Source organism: Rhinoraja longicauda, chromosome 2, assembly GCF_053455715.1.
Source record: "Rhinoraja longicauda isolate Sanriku21f chromosome 2, sRhiLon1.1, whole genome shotgun sequence".
NCBI lineage: Eukaryota > Metazoa > Chordata > Chondrichthyes > Rajiformes > Arhynchobatidae > Rhinoraja > Rhinoraja longicauda.
Genome location: NC_135954.1, coordinates 2,177,549 through 2,201,019, shown reverse-complemented (window position 1 = coordinate 2,201,019; position 23,471 = coordinate 2,177,549). Strand labels below are relative to the sequence as shown.

At 49.0% G+C, this 23,471-nt stretch overlaps 1 protein-coding gene across 3 annotated transcripts in view; it reads right to left on the bottom strand.

The window, feature by feature from the left end:
* The window catches only part of fars2 (phenylalanyl-tRNA synthetase 2, mitochondrial), a 368,551-nt gene that overhangs the window by 119,649 nt on the left and 225,431 nt on the right, over positions 1 to 23,471 (bottom strand). For all 3 annotated transcript variants that reach the window (XM_078413844.1, XM_078413860.1, XM_078413852.1), the window contains one exon: positions 12,723 to 12,883. In XM_078413844.1, coding sequence (XP_078269970.1) covers positions 12,723 to 12,883 — 161 coding nt within the window. The remainder of the gene's footprint in view (positions 1 to 12,722; positions 12,884 to 23,471) is intronic.

Here is a 23,471-nt window from a genome sequence, read left to right as displayed (position 1 = left end):
ACCCACCCCCCTCTGCCTATGAAACCTGCCCCGTGTAAGTCTGAAGTTTAATTGGATCAGTTCAAATAGCTTTTCTACGGGAAGAAATGAACTCAATGTGTCGAACATCTTCTTTTAATTTGTGATCCAATTTCTCAGTGCAGGAGTAGCCTCGAGTGTATTATGAAGCTGACTTTGTGGAAACCAGCAGAACTGCACAGCACACTCCAAATGGATGATGTGAAACTCCTCGTCATCACCCACTGCAAAACTCTGAAATATGCAATAAAAACCCATCGCTAAAACTGTACAGCCTTACTGCAGGCAAGCAGTGACAGGAATTGTATCTTCAAATTGCCAATATCAAAGTACATTACTGCGTGTCAAAGGATCAGGCTGAGAGACCGGCTCCAAGACAAACCGAGCGCTGTCAGATTATCAAGAAATGGACCGTTGGACCGACGGAGGAAAGAAAACATCCACTCGCAATCTCATGCAGAAAAATTTGAAGAAAGACAGTTCTGTTAACCATTTAATGTCCTCTGCCTGAAACCGTCCTCCCTCTGCACTCTTCCACACTTGGTCGAAAACACACGCGAGATCATACAAAGCATCAGCAAAGCAAAAAAGCATCCTGGGTTCAAAAACCGGAGGCAGTAGGCTTAAGGGCCTGCCCCACTCAGGAGATTGTTTAGGTGACTACAGACGACCAGGCTGTGGCCACACGGTCGCCGGGGTGTTGCCTGTGCGGTCGTGAGTCGTCTCCAAAGAGTCGTAGCGTCTTTCTGGTCGCCTCTGGATTTGCAGAATGTTGAAATTTTTTTGGCAACAGTGGGTTTGATGCCAACGATCGTAGCTTGACGTCTCCTGTCGTAGGTTGTCACCAGGTTGTCGCCAGGTGACGTAGGTTGTCGCTGGTGCTGACTTCGTTGAATTCCATTGGCGACTACCTACGTCAACCGGCGACAGGTACCGCCGTCAAATCCGGTGGCCAAAATGACGTGAATTGTCTTCAGTTGTCGCCGACAGGGTCGTAGCTTGTCGCGGATGGACGTAGGTTGACCTTGGTTGTCGCCTGTGTGGTCGTAGGTGGACGTCCTACTCGCGACGACTGGGTCGCAGGTTGTCAGTAGCTTGCCGTAGCTTGACGTCGACTAGGCGGTAGGTTGTTGTAGCTTGTCGTAGACATTGTCGTAGGGGGGAGTCCAGTCGCCGGTTTTTAGGCAACCTGCTACGACTATGACAGTCGCCGGCAGTCGCCTAAAACAATCGCCTAAGTGGGACAGGCCCTTTAAGGGGAGAGATTTAAGGGGCGTGCAGCGTAGGTTTACTAGGTTAATTCCCGGAATGGCGGGACTGTCATATGTTGAAAGACTGGAGCGACTAGGCTTGTATACACTGGAATTTAGAAGGATGAAAGGAGATCTTATCGAAACGTATAAGATTATTAAGGGGTTGGACATGTTAGAGGCAGGAAACATGTTCCCAATGTTGGGGGAGTCCAAAACCAGGGGCCACAGTTTAAGAATAAGGGGTAGGCCATTTATAACGGAGATGAGGAAAAACCTTTTCAGTCAGAGAGTTGTGAATCTGTGGAATTCTCTGCCTCAGAAGGCAGTGGAGGCCAATTCTCTGAATGCATTCAAGAGAGAGCTAGATAGAGCTCTTAAGGATAGCGGAGTCAGGGGGTATGGGGGGAAGGCAGGAACGGGGTACTCATTGAGAATGATCAGCCATGATCACATTGAATGGCGGTGCTGGCTCGAAGGACTGAATGGCCTCCTCCTGCACCTATTGTCTATTGTCTATTGGCAGCTTTTTCGCTGAAAGAGTAGTCCGTATCTGGAATGAACTGCCAGAGGAAGCTGTAGAAGTGGGTACAATTATAACTTTTCAGAGACATTTGTACAAAAAATATGGATAGGAAGAGGTATCGACCAAACGCAGGCAAATGGTATTCACCCAGTATGCCAACTGGCATGACCAGTTTCGGTGTTGCACAGCCCCATGATGTTATGATTCTCTATGCACAAAATAAAATAGAACTTGCTTACAACATGGGCGGTCACGGTGGCGCAGCGGTAGAGTTGCTGCCTTACAGCGAATGCAGCGCCGGAGACCCGGGTTCCATCCCGACTACGGGCGCTGTCTGTACGGAGTTTGTACGTTCTCGCCGTGACCTGCGTGGGTTTTCTCCGAGATCTCCGGTTTCCTCCCACACTCCAAAGACGTGCAGGTTTGTAGGTTAATTGGCTTGGTAAATGTAAACATTGTCCCTAGTGGGTGTAGGATAGTGTTAGTGTGCGGGGATCGCTGGTCGGCGTGGACCCGGTGGGCTGAAGGGCCTGTTCCTGCGCTGTATCTCTAAACTAAACTAAACAACAAATTTAAATCAGATGAAGAATCTGGAGGGGGTGCACGGTGGCGTAGAGGTAGAGTTACTGCCTTCCAGCACCAGAGACCCGGGATCGATCCTGACTACGATGCTGTCTGTACGGAGTTTGCATGATCTCCCCGTGACCTTCTGAGAATTCGTCGGGTGCTCCGAATTCCTCCCACATTCCAAAGACGTGTAAGTTTGTCTTCTGGCTTCTGTAAATTGGCTTCTGTAAAATTGGCTTCTGTAAATTGTTCCTAGTGTGCAGGATAGAACTAGTGTACAGGTGGCTACTACTCAGCGTGGGCCCGGTGGGCCGAAGGGCCTGTTTCCACGATGTATACTGAAACTAAACTAGACTAAGGAGGTTTTGCTGGGCAAGAGACTCTGTGCGTCCACCTGATCTATTCCTCTCATGATTTTATACACCTCTAGAATTTAGACCTCAGAGAATTATACACCTCAGAGAACTTAGATAAACTACTTGACAAAAATGCCGAAGTTAAAATTGAGGCAAAAGCTGCATTATTTCTCTGAAGACATCCAGTGCAAATGATATGACGGTGGAAATCTACCACAGCATTTCCACAACTTCAGGCAGCATTTCCAAGCAATAGAGTGGAACAGCGTGAAAACTGGTCCTTCGGCCCAGTTTGGCGTACTGGGATAGTCCTGTTTGCCTCCATTTGATCCATAGCCCTCTAAACCTGTCCTATCCCAACAACTCCAGAACTACCATCGACCTCATTGGAGACCCTTGAACTATCTTTGATCGGGCTTTACTAGCATTATCTTGTACTGGAGGTATTCCACCTTATTCCCTTTATCGTGCATCACAGTGGATGGCTCGATTGTAATCGCGTAGTCTTTCCACTGATGAGTTAGCATGCAACAAAACGGTGGCGCAACGGTAGAGTTGGTGCCTTACAGCGGCAGGTTCGATCCTGACTATGGGTTCTTGGTCAGACGTACAGGTTTGCAGATTAATTGGCTTGGTATAAATATAACATTGCGTGTAGGATAGTGTTAGTGCATGGGGACGGTGCGGACTCGGTGGGCCAAAGGGCCTGTTTAGATTTTAGAGATACAGCGCGGAAACAGGCCCTTCGGCCCACCGGGTCCGCGCCGCCCAGCGATCCCCGTACATTAACACTATCCTACACACACTATGGACAATTTTTACATTTACCCAGTCAATTAACCTACAAACCTGTACATATTTGGAGTGTGGGAGGAAACCGAAGATCTCGGAGAAAACCCACGCAGGTCACGGGGAGAATGCACAAACTCCGTACAGACGGCGCCCGTAGTCAGGATCGAACCTGAGTCTCCGGCGCTGCATTCGCTGTAAGGCAGCAACTCTACCGCTGCGCCACCGTGTCGCACTGTATCCCTGAATTAAACTAAACTAAACCAAAAGCTTTTCACTTTACCTTGGTGCATGTGACAATAAACTAAACTAAACTATCCATTAATCTGTCTGAATGTCTTTTAAAAGTCAAAATTGTATCCGCTGAGTTACTCCAGCACTTTGTGTCTTTCCACCAGATTCGTGGACTGGTACTTGCCCAGTATTATCAGACTTTTCTCCCCACCCAGTCACACGGATCCTACCGTAGCCCCTAGGAGCAAGCATCACCAAGCCTTTCATCAATTACTCACTTCATCAATGGCCCAGCCTCCTCACACTCTAACTAATATGGCCAGACGAAGCTTCATTTATATTTAAAAAATAACCTAATACAGTTAAACACTCAAAGTTAGTCTTTTTATCAGGATGCATCACAGCTTGGTTTGGGAACAGCTCCATCCAAGACCACAAGAAATTGCAGTGAATTATGGATGCAGCCCAGACCATCACACAAACCAACCTCCCTTCCACTGACTCCATCTAGACCTCACGCTGCCTCGGCAAGGCCAGCAGCATAATCAAGGACCAGTCTCACCCCGGCCACTCCCTCTTCTCCCCTCTCCCATCAGGCAAGAGGTACAGTAGTTTGAAAACGCACACCTCCAAATTCAGGGACAGTTTCTTCCCAGCTGTTATGAGGCAACTGAACCGTCCTACGACCAACTCAGTCTACCTCCTTGTAGACCTCTTATCTTTAATTGTACCTTACTGGACTTTGTCTTGCACTATACATTATTCCATTTATCTTGTATCTGTACACTGTGGACAGACAGCTTGTTTGTAATCATGTATTGTCTTTTTGTTGACTGGATACCACGCAACAAAAAAGATTTTCTCTGCACCTTGGTACACGTGACAATGATAAACTAAACTAAACTTTTACATTAGTTGCTATTACATCCTTGCTATTGAGGCAGTGCAGCGTAGGTTCACGAGGTTAATCCCCGGGATGGCGGGACTGTCAAATTATGAAAGATTGGAAAGGCTAGGCTTGTATTCACTGGAGTTTAGAAGGATGAGAGGGGATCGTATAGAGACATATAAAATTATAAAAGGACTGGACAAGCTAGATGCAGGAAAAATGTTCCCAATGTTTGGGGGAGTCCAGAACCAGGGGCCACAGTCTAAAAATAAAGGGGAGGCCATTTAAAACTGAGGCGTGAAGACGTTTTTCACCCAGAGAGTTGTGAATTTGGTGGAATTCTCTGCCACAGAGGGCAGTGGAGGCCAATTCACTGGATGAATTTAAAAGAGAGTTAGATAGAGCTTTAGGGGCTAGTGGAATCAAGGGATATGGGGAGAAGGCAGGCACGGGTTACTGATTGTGGACGATCAGCCATGATCACAATGAATGGCGGTGCTGGCTCGAAGGGCCAGATGGCCTCCTCCTGCACCTATTTTCTATGTTTGTGTGTTTCTATGTTTAGTTTTTAGCAGTAACATCAGATTTTATCATCAGTTAACAATTTCAAATTGTGAAAACAAATTAATTTCCTACAAGGATCAAAGGTCAGTGAACCAAATTTCAGGAACGCCCACTTCTGCAAAATGTATTTAATTAATCCTCCGGCTGCATTGTTTCCCAGCTGCTTTGTTTCATAATTTTCAAAAGTAGCATCGCTTAGACGTTTTGTGAGATCTGTAAATCCAATTTCCTATTCCAGCTGCCTCTATGATAATGCACAAAAGAGACAGATAGGTGCACTCCAGCTCACAATGTATCAAGAAATACTGAATTATTTGTTTGCCCAACAAGAATAATCAGTTTTCCACAGCTTCAAACTTATAATGAGAAGTCCAGAACCAGGGGCCACAGTTTAAGAATAAGGGGTAGACCATTTAGAACGGAGATGAGGAAAAACTTTTTCAGTCAGAGAGTTGTGAATCTGTGGAATTCTCTGTCTCAGAAGGCAGTGGAGGCCAATTCTCTGGATGCTTTCAAGAGAGAGTTAGATAGAGCTCCTAAAGATAGCGGAGTCACGGGATATGGGGAGAAGGCAGGAACGGGTTACTGATTGTGGATGATTAGCCATGATCACAGTGAATGGCGGTGCTGGCGCGACGGGCCGAATGGCCTCCTCCTGCACCTATTGTCTATTGTATAATTATAAAAGTCTTAATTGGAGTATTGTGAGCAGCTTTGGGCCCCATATCTGAGGAAGGATGTGCTGGCATTGGAGAGGGTCCAGAGGAGGTTTACAAGAATGATCCCAGTAATGTTTGGGTTAACGTATGATGAGCGTTTGACGACACTGGGCCTGGACTCCCTGGAGTTTAAGATGAGGGGGGAACCTCATTGAAATGTACAGTCTAGTGAAAGGCCTGGATAGAGTGGATGTGGAGAGGATGTTTCCACTAGTGGGAGAGTCTAGGACCAGAGGGCACAGCCTCAGAATAATAGGACGTACTTTCAGGAAGGAGATGAGGAGGAATTTCTTTAGTCAGAGGGTGGTGAATCTGTGGAATTCATTGCCTCTGACGGCTGTGGAGGCCAAGTCAGTGGATATTTTTAAGGTGGAGGTTGATAGATTCTTGATCAGTACAGGTGTCAGGGGTTATGGGGAGAAGGCAGGAGAATGGGGCTGAGAGGGAGAGATAGATCAGCCATGATTAAACATGATAGACCAAATGACCTAATTCTGCTCCTAGAACCTACGAACTTGTGAGTCGTAAATGTAGATCATAGAATTATAGAAATGAACTGATTTCAAAACTTGTTCCAAATTCTCCAGACTATTTTTCATATGGTAAGGTTATGTTGTTGGTCACGATGCTCAACGTATCTTTGAGTATTCTAGTTACAATACTTCTGAAAACATTGAAAATAGGTGCAGGAGTTGGCCATTCGGCCCTTTGAGCCAACACCACTCAATGTGATCATGGCTGATCATCCACAATCAGTACCCTGTTCCTGCTTTCTCCCCATATCCCTTGATTCCGTTAGCCCGAAGAGCTAAATCCAACTCTCTCTTGAATACATGCAGTGAATTGGCCTCCACTGCCTTCTGTGGCAGAGAATTACACAGATTCACAACTCTCTGGGTGGAAAAGTTTTTCCTCTTCTGTGTTAATCTGCTAGAAAAAGGCACAAAGCATTGGAGTGAACCAACGGGTCAGCACCCTGACACGTTGAGTTACTCCAGCAATTTGTGCCGGTGTTCTGTAAATCAGCACCTGCAGTTCGTTGAATCTGCAGTTGATCTGCCTGCTTGCTGTGTGCACACTATGCCATCACATGCATTCATGTGCTGTTCCCAGGGTGGAGGATTCTAAAACGAGGGTGTGAGCTACAGGGAGAGGTTGAGCAGGCTGGGTCTCTATTCCATGGAGCGCAGGAGGATGAGGGGTGATCTGATAGAGGTGTACAAAATCATGAGAGGAATAGATCGGGAGTCTCTTGCCCAGAGTAGGGGAATCGAGGACCAGCTTACAGCTTACAGCAAGCTGTGAGTTGAACGACAACCAGCCTCTCTCTCTCTCTCTCTCTCTCTCTCTCTCTCTCTCTCTCTCTCTCTCTCTCTCTCTCTCTCTCTCTCTCTCTCTCTCTCTCTCTCTCTCCTCCCTCCCTCCCTCCCTCCCTCCCCTCCCTCCCTCCCTCCCTCCCTCTCTCCCTCTCTCTCTCTCTCTCTCTCTCTCTCTCTCTCTCTCTCTCTCTCTCTCTCTCTCTCTCTCTCTCTCCCTCCCTCCCCCTCCCTCCCTCCTCCTCTCTCTCTCTCTCTCTCTCTCTCTCTCTCTCTCTCTCTCTCTCTCTCTCTCTCTCTCTCTCTCTCTCTCTCTCTCTCTCTCGAACCATGATCATGCGGTAGTATTGAACTAACACGTTGCTGTACTAATTTTCTTCGTTACGGAGCTAGAGAATTGACGTTTAGTGTGTTGGTGAATTTGAGTTCCTAACCCTGGGTTCGAGAGAGAAAACCCTTGGGATGCATTACTGCAGTCATACCCTGCAGTCAATGAATATATCCGATGGGTATAGGCTGGGATCAGAATGATTCATTGCCTCTCTGTCTTTGCTGGAAGTGCCATAAACATGATCAGCTGCATTTGCTATTCCTCAGCCCACTTGCCCAGCAGATCACAATCCTGCAAAATTCTTAATAATCATCTTCGCTGTCTACAACACCGCCTATTTTAGTGTCATCTGCAAACTTTCCAATCATCCCAGGTACGTCCTCATCCAAATCGTTGATGTAAATCACCCACAGCAATGGGCCCAGCGCCAAACCCTGAGGCACCCCATTAGACACAGGCCTCCAGTCTGAAAAACAACCCTCCACCATCGCCCACTAAGACATGTGGGTTTGTAGGTTAATTGGCCCTCAGTAATTACCCCTCGTGTGTCGGGAGTGGATGAGAAAGTGGGATAACATAGTGGTGTGAACAAGCGATCGATGGTTGGCGTATACTTAGGATCGCCAACTTTCTCACTCCCAAATAAGGGACAAAAGGTGACGTCACCACCCCGCGCCCCACGTGACCTCACCCAGCGAGCGTCCACGTGCTCCCGCTCCACCAATGGCGGCCGTGGATAGGGTGAGCAGCTTTAAATACGTGGGAGTCCACATCAAAGAGGATCTGACATGGACAACACACATTGCCGCACTGGTGGGCAAGGCAAAGCAGCGCCTTTACCACCTTAGACAGCTGAGGAAATTCAGAGTCTCTCTGAGGATCCTTCAGTGCTTCTACTCTGGGGCTGTAGAGAGCATCCTGTCCGGCAACATTACAGTCTGGTTTGGGAACAGCTCTGCCCAGGACAGGATGGCCCTGCAGAGAGTAGTGCGTTCGGCAGAACGCACCATGGGAACTACACTCGTCCCCCTGCAGGACCTATACATCAGGAGGTGCAGATCCAGAGCCAGCAACATTATGGGGGACCCCTACCACCCCAGCAACGGACTGTTCCAGCTGCCACGGTCAGGCAAACGCCTCCGCTGTCACGCTGTGAAAACAGAGAGGATGAGACAGAGTTTCTTCCCACAGGCCATCAGGACTGTTAACTATTATAACTCCAGGGACTCATTTAATTTACTGTATTAATTTTAATTTATATGCTGTAATTGTAAAAAAAAATTGCACAATCCGCAGGTATTGCCACTTTCATTTCACTGCATATCGTGTATGTGTATGTGACAAATAAACTTGACTTGACTTGGCCAAAGCTATCTCTCCCTGATGTTACTCCCATGCCTCTGTGGTCTCGGCATTAGTTAAGTGTTGTCTTTGCAGGGATCTGACTTGGTCTCCTTGATGTCGGGTCAAACCCAAGCCAATTAACCTACAACCCTGTACGTCTTTGGAGTGCGGGAGGAAACTGAAGATCTCGGAGAAAACCCACACAGGTCACGGTGAGAACATACAAACTCCGTACAGACGGCGCCCGTAGTCGGGATCAAACCCGGGTCTCTGACGCGGCAAGTCTACCGCTGCGCCACCGTGCCACTCTCCCAAACTAATGTACATGTGACAGCTTCATAAACACTGGGACTGTTATTGTTCAGAGGTGAGGTGCAACTCAATCTTAGCAGTTGAAAAAAAGTGAAATTTGAAAAAAATGAAAAAATGATGAAAGACGAGGATGAACTGCCAAGGACACAAAATCCATGGAAGTTATGATTAACACTCAATATAAATCACCTACAGTTCAGTTGAGTTTATTGTCACGCGTACCGTGACAAGCTTTTGTCGCGTGTACTATTTGCACTACTATTGTCTATTTAGTTTAGTTTAGTTCATTTAGTTTAGAGATACAGCGCAAAAGCAGGCCGTTTGGCCCCCGAGTCCGCACAGACCAGCGATCCCCACACTTTGACACTATCCGACACACACTAGGAACAATTCACATTTATACTGAAGCTAATTAATCTACACATCTGTACGTCTCTGGAGTGTGGTAGGAAACTGGGCACAGTGGTAGAGTTGCTGCCTTACAGCGAATGCAGCGCCGGAGACCCGGGTTCCATCCTGACTACGGGCACCGTCTGTACGGAGTTTGTACGTTCTCCCCGTGACCTGCGTGGGTTTTCACCCAGATCTTCGGTTTCCTCCCACGCTCCAAAGACGTGCAGGTTTGTAGGTTAATTGGCTTGGTAAATGTAAAAACTGTCCCTAGTGGGTGTAGAGTGCGGGGATAGTGTTAGTGTGCGGGGATCGCTGGTCGGCGCGGACCCGGTGGGCCGAATGGCCTGTTTCCGCGCTGTATCTCTAAACTAAACTAAACTAAACTGAAGTTCTCGGAGAAAACCCGTGTAGGTCACAGGTACAAACTCCGCCAGCCCGCGCCACCCATTATTTATTTGCCTGTTTTTCTATATAAACCAAACGTTTTTTATTCTGGGTTTTAGGAGAGTACTCCGTTTACATCTCTGTCGTGCTGCTGCAAGTAAGAATTTCATTCATCTCTTTTCGGGACATATACCAATAAAACACGAAGGTATCACAAAATGCTGGAGTAACTCAGCGGGTCAGGCAGCATCTCTGGAGAGAAGGAATGAATGGGTGAAGTTTCGGGTCGAGACCCTTCTTCACACTGACCTTTAAACCAGCATCTGCAGTTTTTGACCTAACAATAAAACACTCTTGACTCTTCATCGTAGCAACACCAAGACAATGGAAACGTGAAGCAGCACAAGGGTAGTGTTGTGGGAGGGAGATTATTAGGTTGATATTTAGACCAGCTGGTAAATTAGTCACAGAGGCACAGAGCACGGAATGAGGCCCTTTGGCCCAACTCGTTCATGCTGACTAGGGTTACCAACTGTCCCGTATTAGCCAGGACATCCCGTATTTTGGGCTAAATTGGTTTTCCCGTATGGGACCGCCCTTGTCCCATATTATGCCCGGACGGCACTGTAGGCCTGGACTGTAGGCCCGGACACTGTAGGCCCGGACACTGTAGGCCCGGACATTGTGGGCCCGGACACTGTAGGCCCTGACACTGTAGGCCCGGACACTGTAGGCCTGGACACTGTGGGCCCGGACAGTGTAGGCCCGGAAACTGTAGGCCTGGACACTGTAGGCCCTGACTCTGTAGGCCTGGACACTGTGGGCCCGGACAGTGTAGGCCCGGACACTGTAGGCCCGGACGCTCTAGGCCCGGATGCTGTAGGCCTGGACACTGTAGGCCCGGACACTGTAGGCCTGGACACTGTAGGCCCGGACACTGTGGGCCTGGTCACTGTAGGGCTTGACACTGTAGGCCAGGACACTGTAGGCCCTGACACTGTAGGCCTGGACACTGTAGGCCCGGACACTGTAGGCCCGGACACTGTGGGCCCGGACACTGTGGGCCCAGACACTGTAGGCCCGGACACTGTAGGCCTGGACACTGTGGGCCCGGACACTGTGGGCCCGGACACTGTAGGCCCGGACACTGTAGGCCTGGACACTGTAGCCTGGGGGCCGCAGCAATCCCGGATTGTGTAGGCCCGGGCGCTGCCTAACGGAGATTGCGTAGCCGTTGGTGGAGTGGGAACACGTGGCCGCCGGCTGGGTAAGGCTGGGCGCGGGGCGGTGACGTCACCGTGTCCCTTATTTGGGAGTGAGATAGTTGGCGCCCCTAATGCCGACCAAGATGCCCCATTTAAGCCAGCCCCATGTGCCTGCATCTCAGGAGAGAAGAAATGGGTGACGTTTCGGGTCGAGACCCTTCTTCAGACTGAGAAGGGGAGAGGGAGACAGAGATATGGAAGGGTGAGGTGTGAAAATGAAAGATCGAAGGGGATGCAGTTCAAGGAAAATGTAGAACGAATCATTGTTAGCTAGAGGAAGGTGAGCCGGGGCATATGATATGTAAAGTTTAATCAGGAGGACTGTGAAACTAGTTGGAGAACCAGGATGGAGGAGAGATGGAGAGAGAGGGAAAGCACGGGTCACTAGAAGTTAGAGAAGTCAATATTCATACCGAAGACAGACACAAAAGGCTGGAGTAACTTAACGGGTCAGGCAGCATCTCTGGGCAAAATAGGTGCCTTCTCGGGTCAAGACCTGCTGGGGTGTAAGCTGCCCAAGTGAAATATCAGGTGCTGTTCCTCTAATTTGTATTAGGCCTCACTCTGACAATGGAGGAGGCCCAGGACAGAAAGGTCAGTGTGGGAATGGGAGGGGTGGGTGGGGGGGGGGAAGTGTTTGGCAACCAGGTGATCACATAGGTCTAGGTGGACTGAGTGAAGACCGACCTTTCCATGTCTCTGTATCTCGCTCTCCCCTGACTCTCATTCCGAAGAAGGGTCTCGACCCAAAACGTCACCCAATCCTTCTCTCCAGAGATTCAGCCTGTCCTGCTGAGTTACTCCAGCATTTTGTGTCTATCTTCGGTATAAACCAGCATCTGCAGTTCCTTCCTACCCATGTGCCTGCATTTGGTCTATATCCCTCTAAACCTTTCCTATTAGGGGTGCCAACTATCACACTCACAAAAAAGGGACAAGGTGACGTCACCGCCCTGCGTGACCTCACCCAGCCAGCGGTCACGTGATCCCGCTCCACCAATGGTGGCCGCCTGGCCGGGAGGCGGGTTGCAATGCAACCTCCGCTAGGCGGTGCCCGGCCTCCGGGCCTACACTGTCCGGACCTACATTGTCCGGACCTACACTGTTCGGACCGACAGTGTCCGGACCGACAGTGTCTGAACCTACAGTGTCGCGACCTACAGCGTCCGGGCCTACACTGTCCGGGCCTACACTGTCCGGACCTACACTGTCCGGACCTACAGCGTCCGGGCCTACAGTGGTTGGGGCTTACAGTGTCCGGCCCTATAGCGTCCGGGCCTACAGAGCCCCCCCGGGCCTAATATGGGACAAGGGCAGTCCCGTACGGGACAAACAAATTTAGCCCAAAATACGGGACAGTAGGCGACCGTATTTCCGGTTCATGTGGCTGTCCAGATGTGGCTGTCCAGATGTGGCTGTCCAGATGTCAATGCGTGGGTAGAAATAAAAAAGTGCATAATTTAACCTGAAATGTGACTTTCTGGTCAATGTGAGTGACCTGGAACTGTCGGCAGAAACGTTCGTCCGCGCTCCAAAACAAGCGGATGTCTGGTATTCCGTACAGAATCATCGCCAGTCGTTCAAGGCCCAGGCCAAAGGCGTACCCAACCCGGTCCCCAGCACCAGCTGAAAGCAGAGAACAACACAAGACCTTACAGTCAATCACCCAGTCACCTCCCACAAGGCAGCGTCTCGCCAATGTTTCACACGTCAACAACCACGACAACCTTCAGTTATAAAGGGCACTGACCATTACAGGAGAGGGGGAGAGAGAGGGGGGGGGGGGGAAGGTGAGCAGAGAAAGAGGGGGAGAGTAGAGGGGAGAGGACCGAGGGGAGAGAGGGAAGAGGGAAAGAGAGAGGAGAGAATGAGGAGAGGGAGGGTTGGAGGGAGGGTGGGAGAGAAAAGAGAGAGAGCATGGAGACAGAGAGGAGAGGAGAATGAGGATGAGCAAGAGAGAGAGAGAGAGAGAGAGAGCAGGGAGTGGGGGGTGAGAGGAGAGTGGGGAGAGAGAAGGGAAAGATAGAGGAGAGGGGAGGGAGAGAGGGAGAGGGAGGGAGAGGGAGAGAGGGAGAGGGAGAGCGAGAGTGAGAGTGAGAGAGATCCTGATTAAGCAGGGAGTGGGGGTGAGAGAGGAGAGTGGGGAGAGAGAAGGGAAAGATAGAGGAGAGGGGAGGGAGAGAGGGAGAGGGAGGGAAAGGGAGAGGGAGAGAGGGAGAAAGAGAGAGAGAGAGCGAGAGTGAGAGAGAGATCCTGATTAAGCAGGGAGTGGGGGGTGAGAGGAGAGTGGGGAGAGAGAAGGGAAAGATAGAGGAGGGGAGAGAGGAAGGAGGGAGAGAGGGAGGGAAAGGGAGAGAGAGGGGGAGAGCGAGAGTGAGAGTGAGAGAGATCCTGATTAAGCAGGGAGTGGGGGTGAGAGAGGAGAGTGGGGAGAGAGAAGGGAAAGATAGAGGAGGGGAGAGAGGAAGGAGGGAGAGGAAGAGAGGGAGAGGAAGAGAGGGAAATGGGGATGGGGATAGAGATGGCGAGAGGGAGAGGGAGAGGGAGAGGGAGAGAGAGAGGGAGATAAATATAAATATATATATATATCCTGGTTCTCTGGCACCGTGAGGCAGCAGCTTTACCAGCATGATTTATATAGATACTACATGACGTGACTGGGTAGCATGCAGAACAAGCATTTCACTGTATCTTTCCACACATGACAATATTAATGTACCAATTAACAAACTAGATATTCAATGTTTCTGTAATTAGATGGTTATAAGTTATGAATTTATTCTGTATCCTTTTGTGGCCTGTTGCCTTAATTTCCTTTTTGATATTCACATGACTGACTGTAAAGTAGATTACCAATTCTTTTCACATTATTTGATAGTTTTACATGCAATTCCCTTCAGTCATGCATCGTAGCATGTTTCTTCAGAGTGTTTAGAGTGATACAGTGTAGAAACAGGCCCTTCGGCCCAACTTGCCCACACCAGCTAACAGTCTGAAGAAGGGTCTCGACCCGAAATGTCAACCAATCCTTCTCTCCCGAGATGCTGCCTGACCCGCTGAGTTACTCCAGCATTTTGTGTCCCACACCGGCCAACAATGTCCCAGCTACACCAGTCCCACTTGCCTGCGCTTGGTCCATATCCCTCCAAACCTGTCCTATCCATGTACCTGTCTAACTGTTTCTTAAACGTTGCGATAGTCCCAGCCTCAACTACCTCCTCTGGCAGCTTGTTCCATACACCCACCACCCTTTGTGTGAAAAAGTTACCCCTCAGATTCCTATTAAATCTTTTCCCCTTCACCTTGAACCTATGTCCTCTGGTCCTCGATTCCCCTACTCTGGACAAGAGACTCTGCATCTACCCGATCTATTCCTCTCATGATTTTGTACACCTCTATAAGATCTCCCCTCATCCTCCTGCGCTCCATGGAATAGAGACCCAGCCTGCTCAACCTCTCCCTGTAGCTCACACCCTCTAGTCCTGGCAACATCCTCGTAAATCTTTTCTGAACCCTTTCAAGATTGACAATATCTTTCCTTTAACATGGTGCCTAGAACTGAACATAACATTCTAAATGCGGTCTCACCAACGTCTTATACAACTGCAACATGACCTCCCAACTTCTAGACTCAATACTCTGACTGACGAAGGCCAAAGTGCCAAAAACCTTTTTGACCACCCGATCTACCTGCGACTCCACCTTCAAGGAACCATGGACCTGTACTCCTAGATCCCTCTGCTCTACAACACTACCCAGAGGCCTACCATTCACTGTGTAGGTCCTGCCCTTGTTAGACGTCCTAAAATGCAACATCTCACACTTCTCTGCATTGAATTCCATCAACCATTCCTCCGCCCACCTGGCCAATCGATCCAGATCCTGCTGCAATCGTTCACAACCATCTACACTATCTGAAAAAACACTAACTTTTGTATCATCAGCAAACTTGGTAATCTTGCCCTGTATGTTCTCATCCAAATCATTTCTGTGCTGTTTGACTCAACGACTCTATGGAGCTGACCAACATGGCCCATCTGAGCTAATCCCATTTGCCCACGTTTGGCCCATATCCATCTAAACTCTTCCTAGCCATGTACCTGTCCAAGTGTCTTATAGTACCTGCCTCAATTACCTTCCATGGCAGTTTGTTCTAGATCTCCACCACCCTCTTTCCATTTAAACCCACGTCATCTGATCCCCTACTCCAGGCAAAAGACTCTGCGCATTGAACTCAGGCGTTATGGGGGTCAGGGGTTATGGGGTGTCAGGGGTTATGGGGGGAAGGCAGGAGAATGGGGTTGAGAGGGAAAGATGGATCAGCCATGATTGAATGGTGGAGTAGACTTGATGGGCCAAATGGCCTAATTCTACTCCTATCACTTATGACCTTGCGACTTTAATACATGATTACAATCGAGCCATTCACAGTGTACAGATGCATGATAAGGGAATAACGTTTAGTGCAAGAAAATGCCAGTAAAGTCCGATCAAGGATAGTCCGAGGGTGACCAATGAGGTAGATAGTAGTTCAGCACTGCTCTCTGGTTGTGGTGGGATGGTTCAGTTGCCTGATAACAGCTGGGAAGAAACTGTCCCTGAATCTGGATGGTTCACACTTCTGTACCTCTTGCCCGATGGGAGAGGGGAGAAGAGGGAGTGGCCGACCGGGATGAGACTCGGTGGTTTGGATACGGGTGTCATTCACGTGCGAACCCTGCGATGGGCGCTCCGGGGAAAGTGCGGTTCGAGCTGGATTGGAAGCTGCGGCATGGAAACAGACTCTTCGGCCCATCAAGTCCGTGCTGACCATCAATCACCCGTTCACACCAGTTCTATGTTATCCCACTTTCTCATCCACTCCCTGCACACTAGGGGGTGATTTACAGAGAGCCAATGAACCTGCAAACCTGTACGTTTAGGGTATGTGGGAGGAGACCGGAGCACCCGGGGGAAACCCACGGGGTCACAGGGGGAATGTGCAAACTCCACACACAGATAGCACTGTGGAGATGTGGAACGCAGAGCCAGATCTATCTTAGATCTGACTCTGCGTTCCTCATCTCCACGGCACCTGAGGTCGGGACCGAACCAGGGTCTCCGGCGCTGAGAGGCAGCTGCTCTACCCGCTGTCACCCCCAACGTCAAATGATTTGGGATATGAGGTACAACAGGGCCACACGGTGACACAGTGGTTAGAGTCGCTGCCTTACGGCGCCAGAGACCCGGGTTTGATCCGGACTACGGATGTTACCTGTACAGAGTTTGTACCTTCTCCCCGTGACCTGCGTGGGTTTTCTCCGGGTGCTCCAGTTTCCTCCCACACTCCAAAGATGTGCAAGTTTGCAGATTAATTGGCTTTTGTAAATTATCCCTAGTATTTAGTTTAGTTTAGTTCAGTTTAGAGATACAGCGCGGAAACAGGCCCTTCGGCCCACCGGGTCCACGCCGACCAGCGATCCCCGCACACTAACATTATCCTGCACCCACTAGGGACAATTTTTACATTTACCAAGCCAATTAACCTACAAACCTGCACGTCTTTGGAGTGTGGGAGGAAACCGAAGATCTCGGAGAAAACCCACGCAGGTCACGGGGTGTTGGGGGAGTCCAGAACCAGGGGCCACAGTTTAAGAATAAGGGGTCGGCCATTTAGAACGGAGATGAGGAAAAACCTTTTCAGTCAGAGAGTTGTGAATCTGTGGAATTCTCTGCCTCAGAAGGCAGTGGAGGCCAATTCTCTGAATGCATTCAAGAGAGAGCTAGATAGAGCTCTTAAGGATAGCGGAGTCAGGGGGTATGGGGAGAAGGCAGGAACAAACAATACAATACAAGTCTGAAGAAGGGTCTCGACCCGAAACGTCATCCATTCCTTCTCTCCTGAGATGCTGCCTGACCTGCTGAGTTACTCCAGCATTTTGTGAATAAATACCTTCGATTTGTACCAGCATCTGCAGTTATTTTCTTATAATACAATACAATATATCTTTATTGTCATTGTACAGGGGTACAACGAGATTGGGAATGCGAATTCCATTCGATGCAATAAATCAATTAGCTAATCAGTATTAATTTACTGATTGTGAATGATCAGCCATGATCACATTGAATGGTGGTACTGGCTCGAAGGGCCGAATCCTGCACCTATTGTCTATTATTATTATTATTGAGAATGCATTCCGGTACAGACAGCGCCCGTAGTTGGGATGGAACCCGGGTCTCCAGCGCTGCATTCGCTGTAAGGCAGCAACTCTACCGCTGCACCACCGTGACCGCCCTGGCGTGTAGGCTAGTGTTAATGTACTGGTCAGCAGTGGGCCGAAGGGCTTGTTTCCATGCTGTGGTTCTAAGCTCGTTCTTGTGCGGCTTTTGGTTCCGACGGTGAGTCACAGCAGGAACAGCCCAGACTTATTTCTGAATAATCAATTTTCAATCACGTAGCACTGAAGAGAAAAAGCCCAGCATAATGCGATTTCTAGGCACATCTTGCTTACTCTGAAATGCAGTTTTTAAAGCAATTAGAGTCACTTTGGATGAGGTTCTGGATGATGTAGCAGGAAAGCACATTTCCACCCTTGTTTTCTAGGCACAAAATTGCCCTGGGGCCAGTACGTTTCACTCGGGGACATGTGTTTCTTCACTCAATTAGAGGTGGCAGTGTTTGTTTGGTGGCCAAAGTATTCCCAGCTTTGCTGACTGAGACAATATTATCGATACAGCATTGACGAAAATCAGAATAATCTCAGAATAAAAGGACGTGCCTTTAGAAAGGCTACAGTCAGAGAGTGGCAATAGACAATAGACAATACTTCACAGCACAGGAACAGACCCTTCCACTCACAATGTCCTGGTTGAACATGTTGCCAAGTTAAACTAATCTCCTCCAGAGTCATAGAGTCACAGAAGCATAGAGTAGAAACAGGCCCTTCGGCCCAACTTGCCCAAACCGGCCAAATCCAGCAGCCTGGAGGGCTATGGAGGGCGTGCAGCGTAGGTTCACTAGATTAATTCCCGGAATGGCGGGACTGTCGTATGTTGAAAGGCTGGAGCGATTGGGCTTGTATACACTGGAATTTAGAAGGATGAGGGGGGATCTTATTGAAACATATAAGATAATTAGGGGATTGGACACATTAGAGGCAGATAACATGTTCCCAATGTTGGGGGAGTCCAGAACAAGGGGCCACAGTTTGAGAATAAGGGGTAGGCCATTTAGAACGGAGATGAGGAAGAACTTTTTCAGTCAGAGGGTGGTGAAGGTGTGGAATTCTCTGCCTCAGAAGGCAGTGGAGGCCAGTTCGTTGGATGCTTTCAAGAGAGAGCTGGATAGAGCTCTTAAGGATAGCGGAGTGAGGGGGTATGGGGAGAAGGCAGGAACGGGGTACTGATTGATAGTGATCAGCCATGATCGCATTGAATGGCGGTGCTGGCTCGAAGGGCTGAATGGCCTACTCCTGCACCTATTGTCTATTGTCTATTGTCTATCACACAAACCATCTGCACGAGTCCCACCTGCTTGCTTTTGTTCTATATCCCTCTAAACCTGTCCTATCCATGTACCTGTCCAAATGTTCCTTAAACGTGAGTGTACCTGCCTCAACTACCTCCTCCTTCTTTTCTATCCATTCAGTTATCTCTCCTTGGATCCCATGGGATCTAACGTTCCAGAGCAGCCTACCATGTGGAACCTTGGCGAATGCCTTGCTGAAATCCATTAACGCACATCTACAGCTCTGGCTTCTTCGACTGTTTTGGTCACTAGTAGGGTTGCCAACTGTCCCGTATTAGCCGGGACATCCCGTATATTTTGGGCTAAATTGGTTTATCCCGTATGAGACCGCCCTTGTCTCGTATTAGGCCCGGGGGGCGCTGCAGGCTCGGACGCTGTAAGCCTGGACACAGAAGGGAGTGCAGAAAATTAGAAAGGAGGTGGAAATGTGACAAGCTTCAAACTTCCTTCGAAATTCTGAGAAACAATCTTCTCAAATACCAGGAAGCAGTAAAGTCTGCTAGAGCACAATACTTCTCTGACCTTATTTCCAAAAACTCTCATAACTCCAAGGTCCTATTTAGAACAATTACCTCTGTCATATGTCCCGCCCCCAGTACCAGCTTAGTTGGGTCCCCTGCTAAGTGCGAAGAATTCGGTAAATTTTTCACCAGCAAAGTTGAGAACATTAGAATGAACATTTCCCCTCCCACCCGTGACCTAGCTGTCTCACAGTGTCGATACAGTGGACCACACCATCCTTATTGACCGTCTCCGGTACGCGGTTGGCATTGATGGCACTGCCCTGAGCTGGTTCGCTTCGTACCTCAAAGATAGGAGTTTCGCCATCAACATAGGCAGTTATTCCTCTGCTCCAGCTAGCCTCTCCTGCGGAGTTCCACAAGGCTCCATCCTAGGCCCCATTCTCTTCTCTCTATACATGCTCCCCCTTGGCCAAATCATTCAAAGGCACGGCATTTCTTTCCACTGCTATGCCGATGACACTCAGCTTTACCTCCCCCTGAAACCCAACAACCAGTCAAATTTAAACAGCCTCTTACACTGCCTTGAGGACATAAAATGTTGGATGGCACAGAACTTCCTCCAATTAAATGAGAGCAAGTCTGAGGTCATCCTATTCGCCCCCCCCCCCCCCCCCCCCCCCCCGACTCCATCAAATCGATAACAGGCAATCTTGGAAGTCTATCCTGCCTAGTCAAACCGCATGTCAAAAACCTCGGCATGATATTTGACTCTGCATTAAAATTTGATAAGCAAGTCAACGCTGTGGTAAAAGCCAGCTTCTTCCAACTTCGAACCATAGCTAAAATCAAACCTTTCCTCCAATTCGACGACACAGAAAAAAATCGTTCACGCTTTCATTTCCTCCCGCCTAGACTACTGCAACTCCCTATACACTGGGATCAGCCAATCTTCCCTGTCCCGCCTGCAACTGGTCCAAAACGCCGCAGCGAGACTCCTGACGGGTACCCGTAAAAGGGACCACATCACCCCGATTCTGGCCTCTCTCCACTGGCTCCCTGTACGGTACAGAATCAACTTCAAGCTCCTCCTATTCACGTATAAAGCCCTAAATAGACATTCCCCCCCCCCTACATCAAATATCTTCTAACCCCCCTCTCTAACTCCAGGTCCCTCAGGTCGGCCGACTTGGGGCTACTCACTATCCCGCGGTCTAGGCTTAAGCTCAGGGGTGACCGCGCTTTTGCGGTTGCAGCTCCTAGACTGTGGAACAGCATCCCTCTCCCCATCAGAACTGCCCCCTCCATCGACTCCTTTAAGTCCAGGCTCAAAACCTATTTCTACTCCCTAGCGTTTGAGGCTCATTGAGGAGGCGCTGTGAACTGTTTGCGTGCTACTGTATGTTTCATTTTTTTCCTTAGTACCAAATCAGATGTACAGCACTTTGGTCAACATGGGTTGTTTTTAAATGTGCTATACAAATAAAATTGACTTGACTTGATTTGACTTGACTGTAGGCCTAGACGCTGTAGGTCCGGGCACTGTCGGTCCAGACAGTGTAAGTCTGGACATTGTAGGCCCGGACAGTGTAGGCCCGGTGGCCTGGGCGCCGCCTCATGGAGGTTGCGTAGCAACCCGCCTGCCGACCCGGGCGGCCGCCATTGGTGGAGCAGGAGCACGTGGCCGCTGGCTGGGTGAGGTCACGTAGGGCGCTGGGCGGTGACGTCACTTGTCCCTTATTGGGAGTGAGATAGTTGGCACCCCTAGTCACTAGACTAAATCAGCAGAGATTCTGCCTGACCCGCTGAGTTACTCCAGCACTTTGTGTCTTTTTGTAAACCAGCATTTACTGTTCCTTGTTTCTCCAACATTCTGGTCCACAACCCTAGATGACTTTGACTAATTTGCAAAGACCTTCCTGAGCTGCAAGATCCACTACCATCATCACTGCCAAACTTTCATTGGACTGGAAATATTCCAATTAGACAGAATTTAGAGTGCATTTGGAGTATTGTGTTCAGTGTTAATCATCCTGAAACAGGAAAGATGCCATTAAGCTGGGAAGAGAGCAGGGAAGAGTTACGAGGATATTGCCAGGGCTAAGCTATGGGGAGATACTGGGCAGGCTAGGACTTTATTCCTTGGAGAGCTGGAGGCCGAAGGGTGATCTGGCAGAAGTGTTTCAATGAATGAGGGGATAGTGTGAACACACATTCCTTTTTGCAGTGCAGCAGAATCAAGAACGAGAGGTGCACATTTAAGGAGAGAGGGTAAAAATTTAATGGGAATCCGAGGGGTAATTTTTTCACACAGCGGGTGGTTTATCTTAGTTTGGCTTAGTTTAGAAACAAGCCCATCGGGCCCACCGAGTCGGCTCCGACCAGCGACTACCCTGCACACTAGCACCATCCTACCTACACACGAGGGATACTTTACACAGCCAAATTGAACTTCAAACCTGTACGTCTTTGGTGTGTGGGAGGAAACCAAAGCACCCAGAGAAAACCCACGCAGTCACGGGGAAAACGTACAAACTCCATACAGACAGCACCCGCAGTCAGGAACGAAGCCGGGTCTCTAGCACGGTAAGGCAGCAACTCCACCGGAGCGCAGGGTGGTAGGTATATGGAATGAGCGGACAGAGGAGGTAGTTGAAGCAAGTACTATGACAATATTTGAACCGGTATGTGGATAAGAAAGGTCCAGAGGTAAAGGGGCCAAATGCAGGTAAATGGGACTTGCTCAGAAACATAGACAATAGGTGCAGGAGGAGGCCATTCGGCCCTTCGAGCCAGCACCGCCATTCATTGTGATCATGGCTGATCATCCACAATCAGTAACCCGTGCCTGCCTTCTCCCCATATCCCTTGATTCCACTAGTCCCTAGAGCTCTATCTAACTCTCTTTTAAATTCATCCAGTGAATTGGCCTCTACTGCCCTCTGTGGCAGAGAATTCTACAAATTCACAACTCTCTGGGTGAAAAAGTTATCTTCTCACCTCAGTTTTAAATGGCCTCCCCTTTATTCTTAGACTGTAGCCCCTGGTTCTGGACTCCCCCAACATTGGGAACATTTTACCTGCATCTAGCTTGTCCAGTCCTTTTATAATTTAATACGTTTCTAAAAGATCCCCTCTCATCCTTCAAAACACCAGTGAATTCAAGCCCAGTCTTTCCAATCTTTCCTCATATGACAGTCCCGCCATCCCGGGGATTAACCTCGTGAGCCTACGCTGATATCCTTCCTCAAATTAAGAGACCAAAATTGCACACAATACACCAGATGTGGTCTCACCAGGGCCCTACACAACTGCAGAAGGACCTCTTTACTCCTATACTCAAATCCTCTCGTTATGAAGGCCGACATGCCGTTAGTGGGGCATGGGGCATGTGCATGTTTAGAACATAGAACAGCACATCTCAGAAATAGGCCTTTTGGTCCACAATGTGTCAAACATGATGCCAAGCCAAATTCATTATCTTCTTGAACTTAATCCATCGAATGAATGAATACGTTATTATCACATGTGACACATCACAGTGAAATTCTTTGCTTGCATCAATCTCCCTCTGTTCCCTGCATATCCATGTGTCTACCCAAAAGTCCCAAAGGTACTATCCTACCTACCACCACCACCACCCCTGGCAATGCCTCAGGCACGCACCCCCCTCTTTGTAAAACAAAAGCCCCATATCTCTGGTTAAAAACGCTGTCCCTCCCTGTAACCACGTGGGTTTGCTCCGGGTGCTCCGGTTTCATTCGGCATACCAATGACGTACAAGTTTGTAGGTTAATTGGCTTCAGTAAATTGCTCCTAATGTGTTATAGAGACTGTGTATGGGGTCATCGTTGGACAGATTGGACTTGGTGGGCCAAAGGGCCTATTTCAACGCTATATCTCTAGACTAAACGGCAGCATGGTGGCGTAGCGGTAGAGCTACTGCCTCACAGCGCCAGAGACCTGGGTTCGATCATGAATACGGGCGCTGTCTGTACGGAGTTTGTACGATCTCCCCGTGACTCCCCCGTGCGAGGGTTTTTCCGAGATCTCCATTTTCCTCCCACACTCCAAAGACGTACAGGTTTGTAAGTTAATTGGTTTGGTATAAATGTAAAATTGTCTCTAGTGTGAGTAGGGTATTGTTAGTGTGTGGGGATCGCTGGTCGGTGCGGACTCGGTGGGCCGAAGGGATCTTATCGAAACGTATAAGATTATTAAGGGGTTGGACACGTTAGAGGCA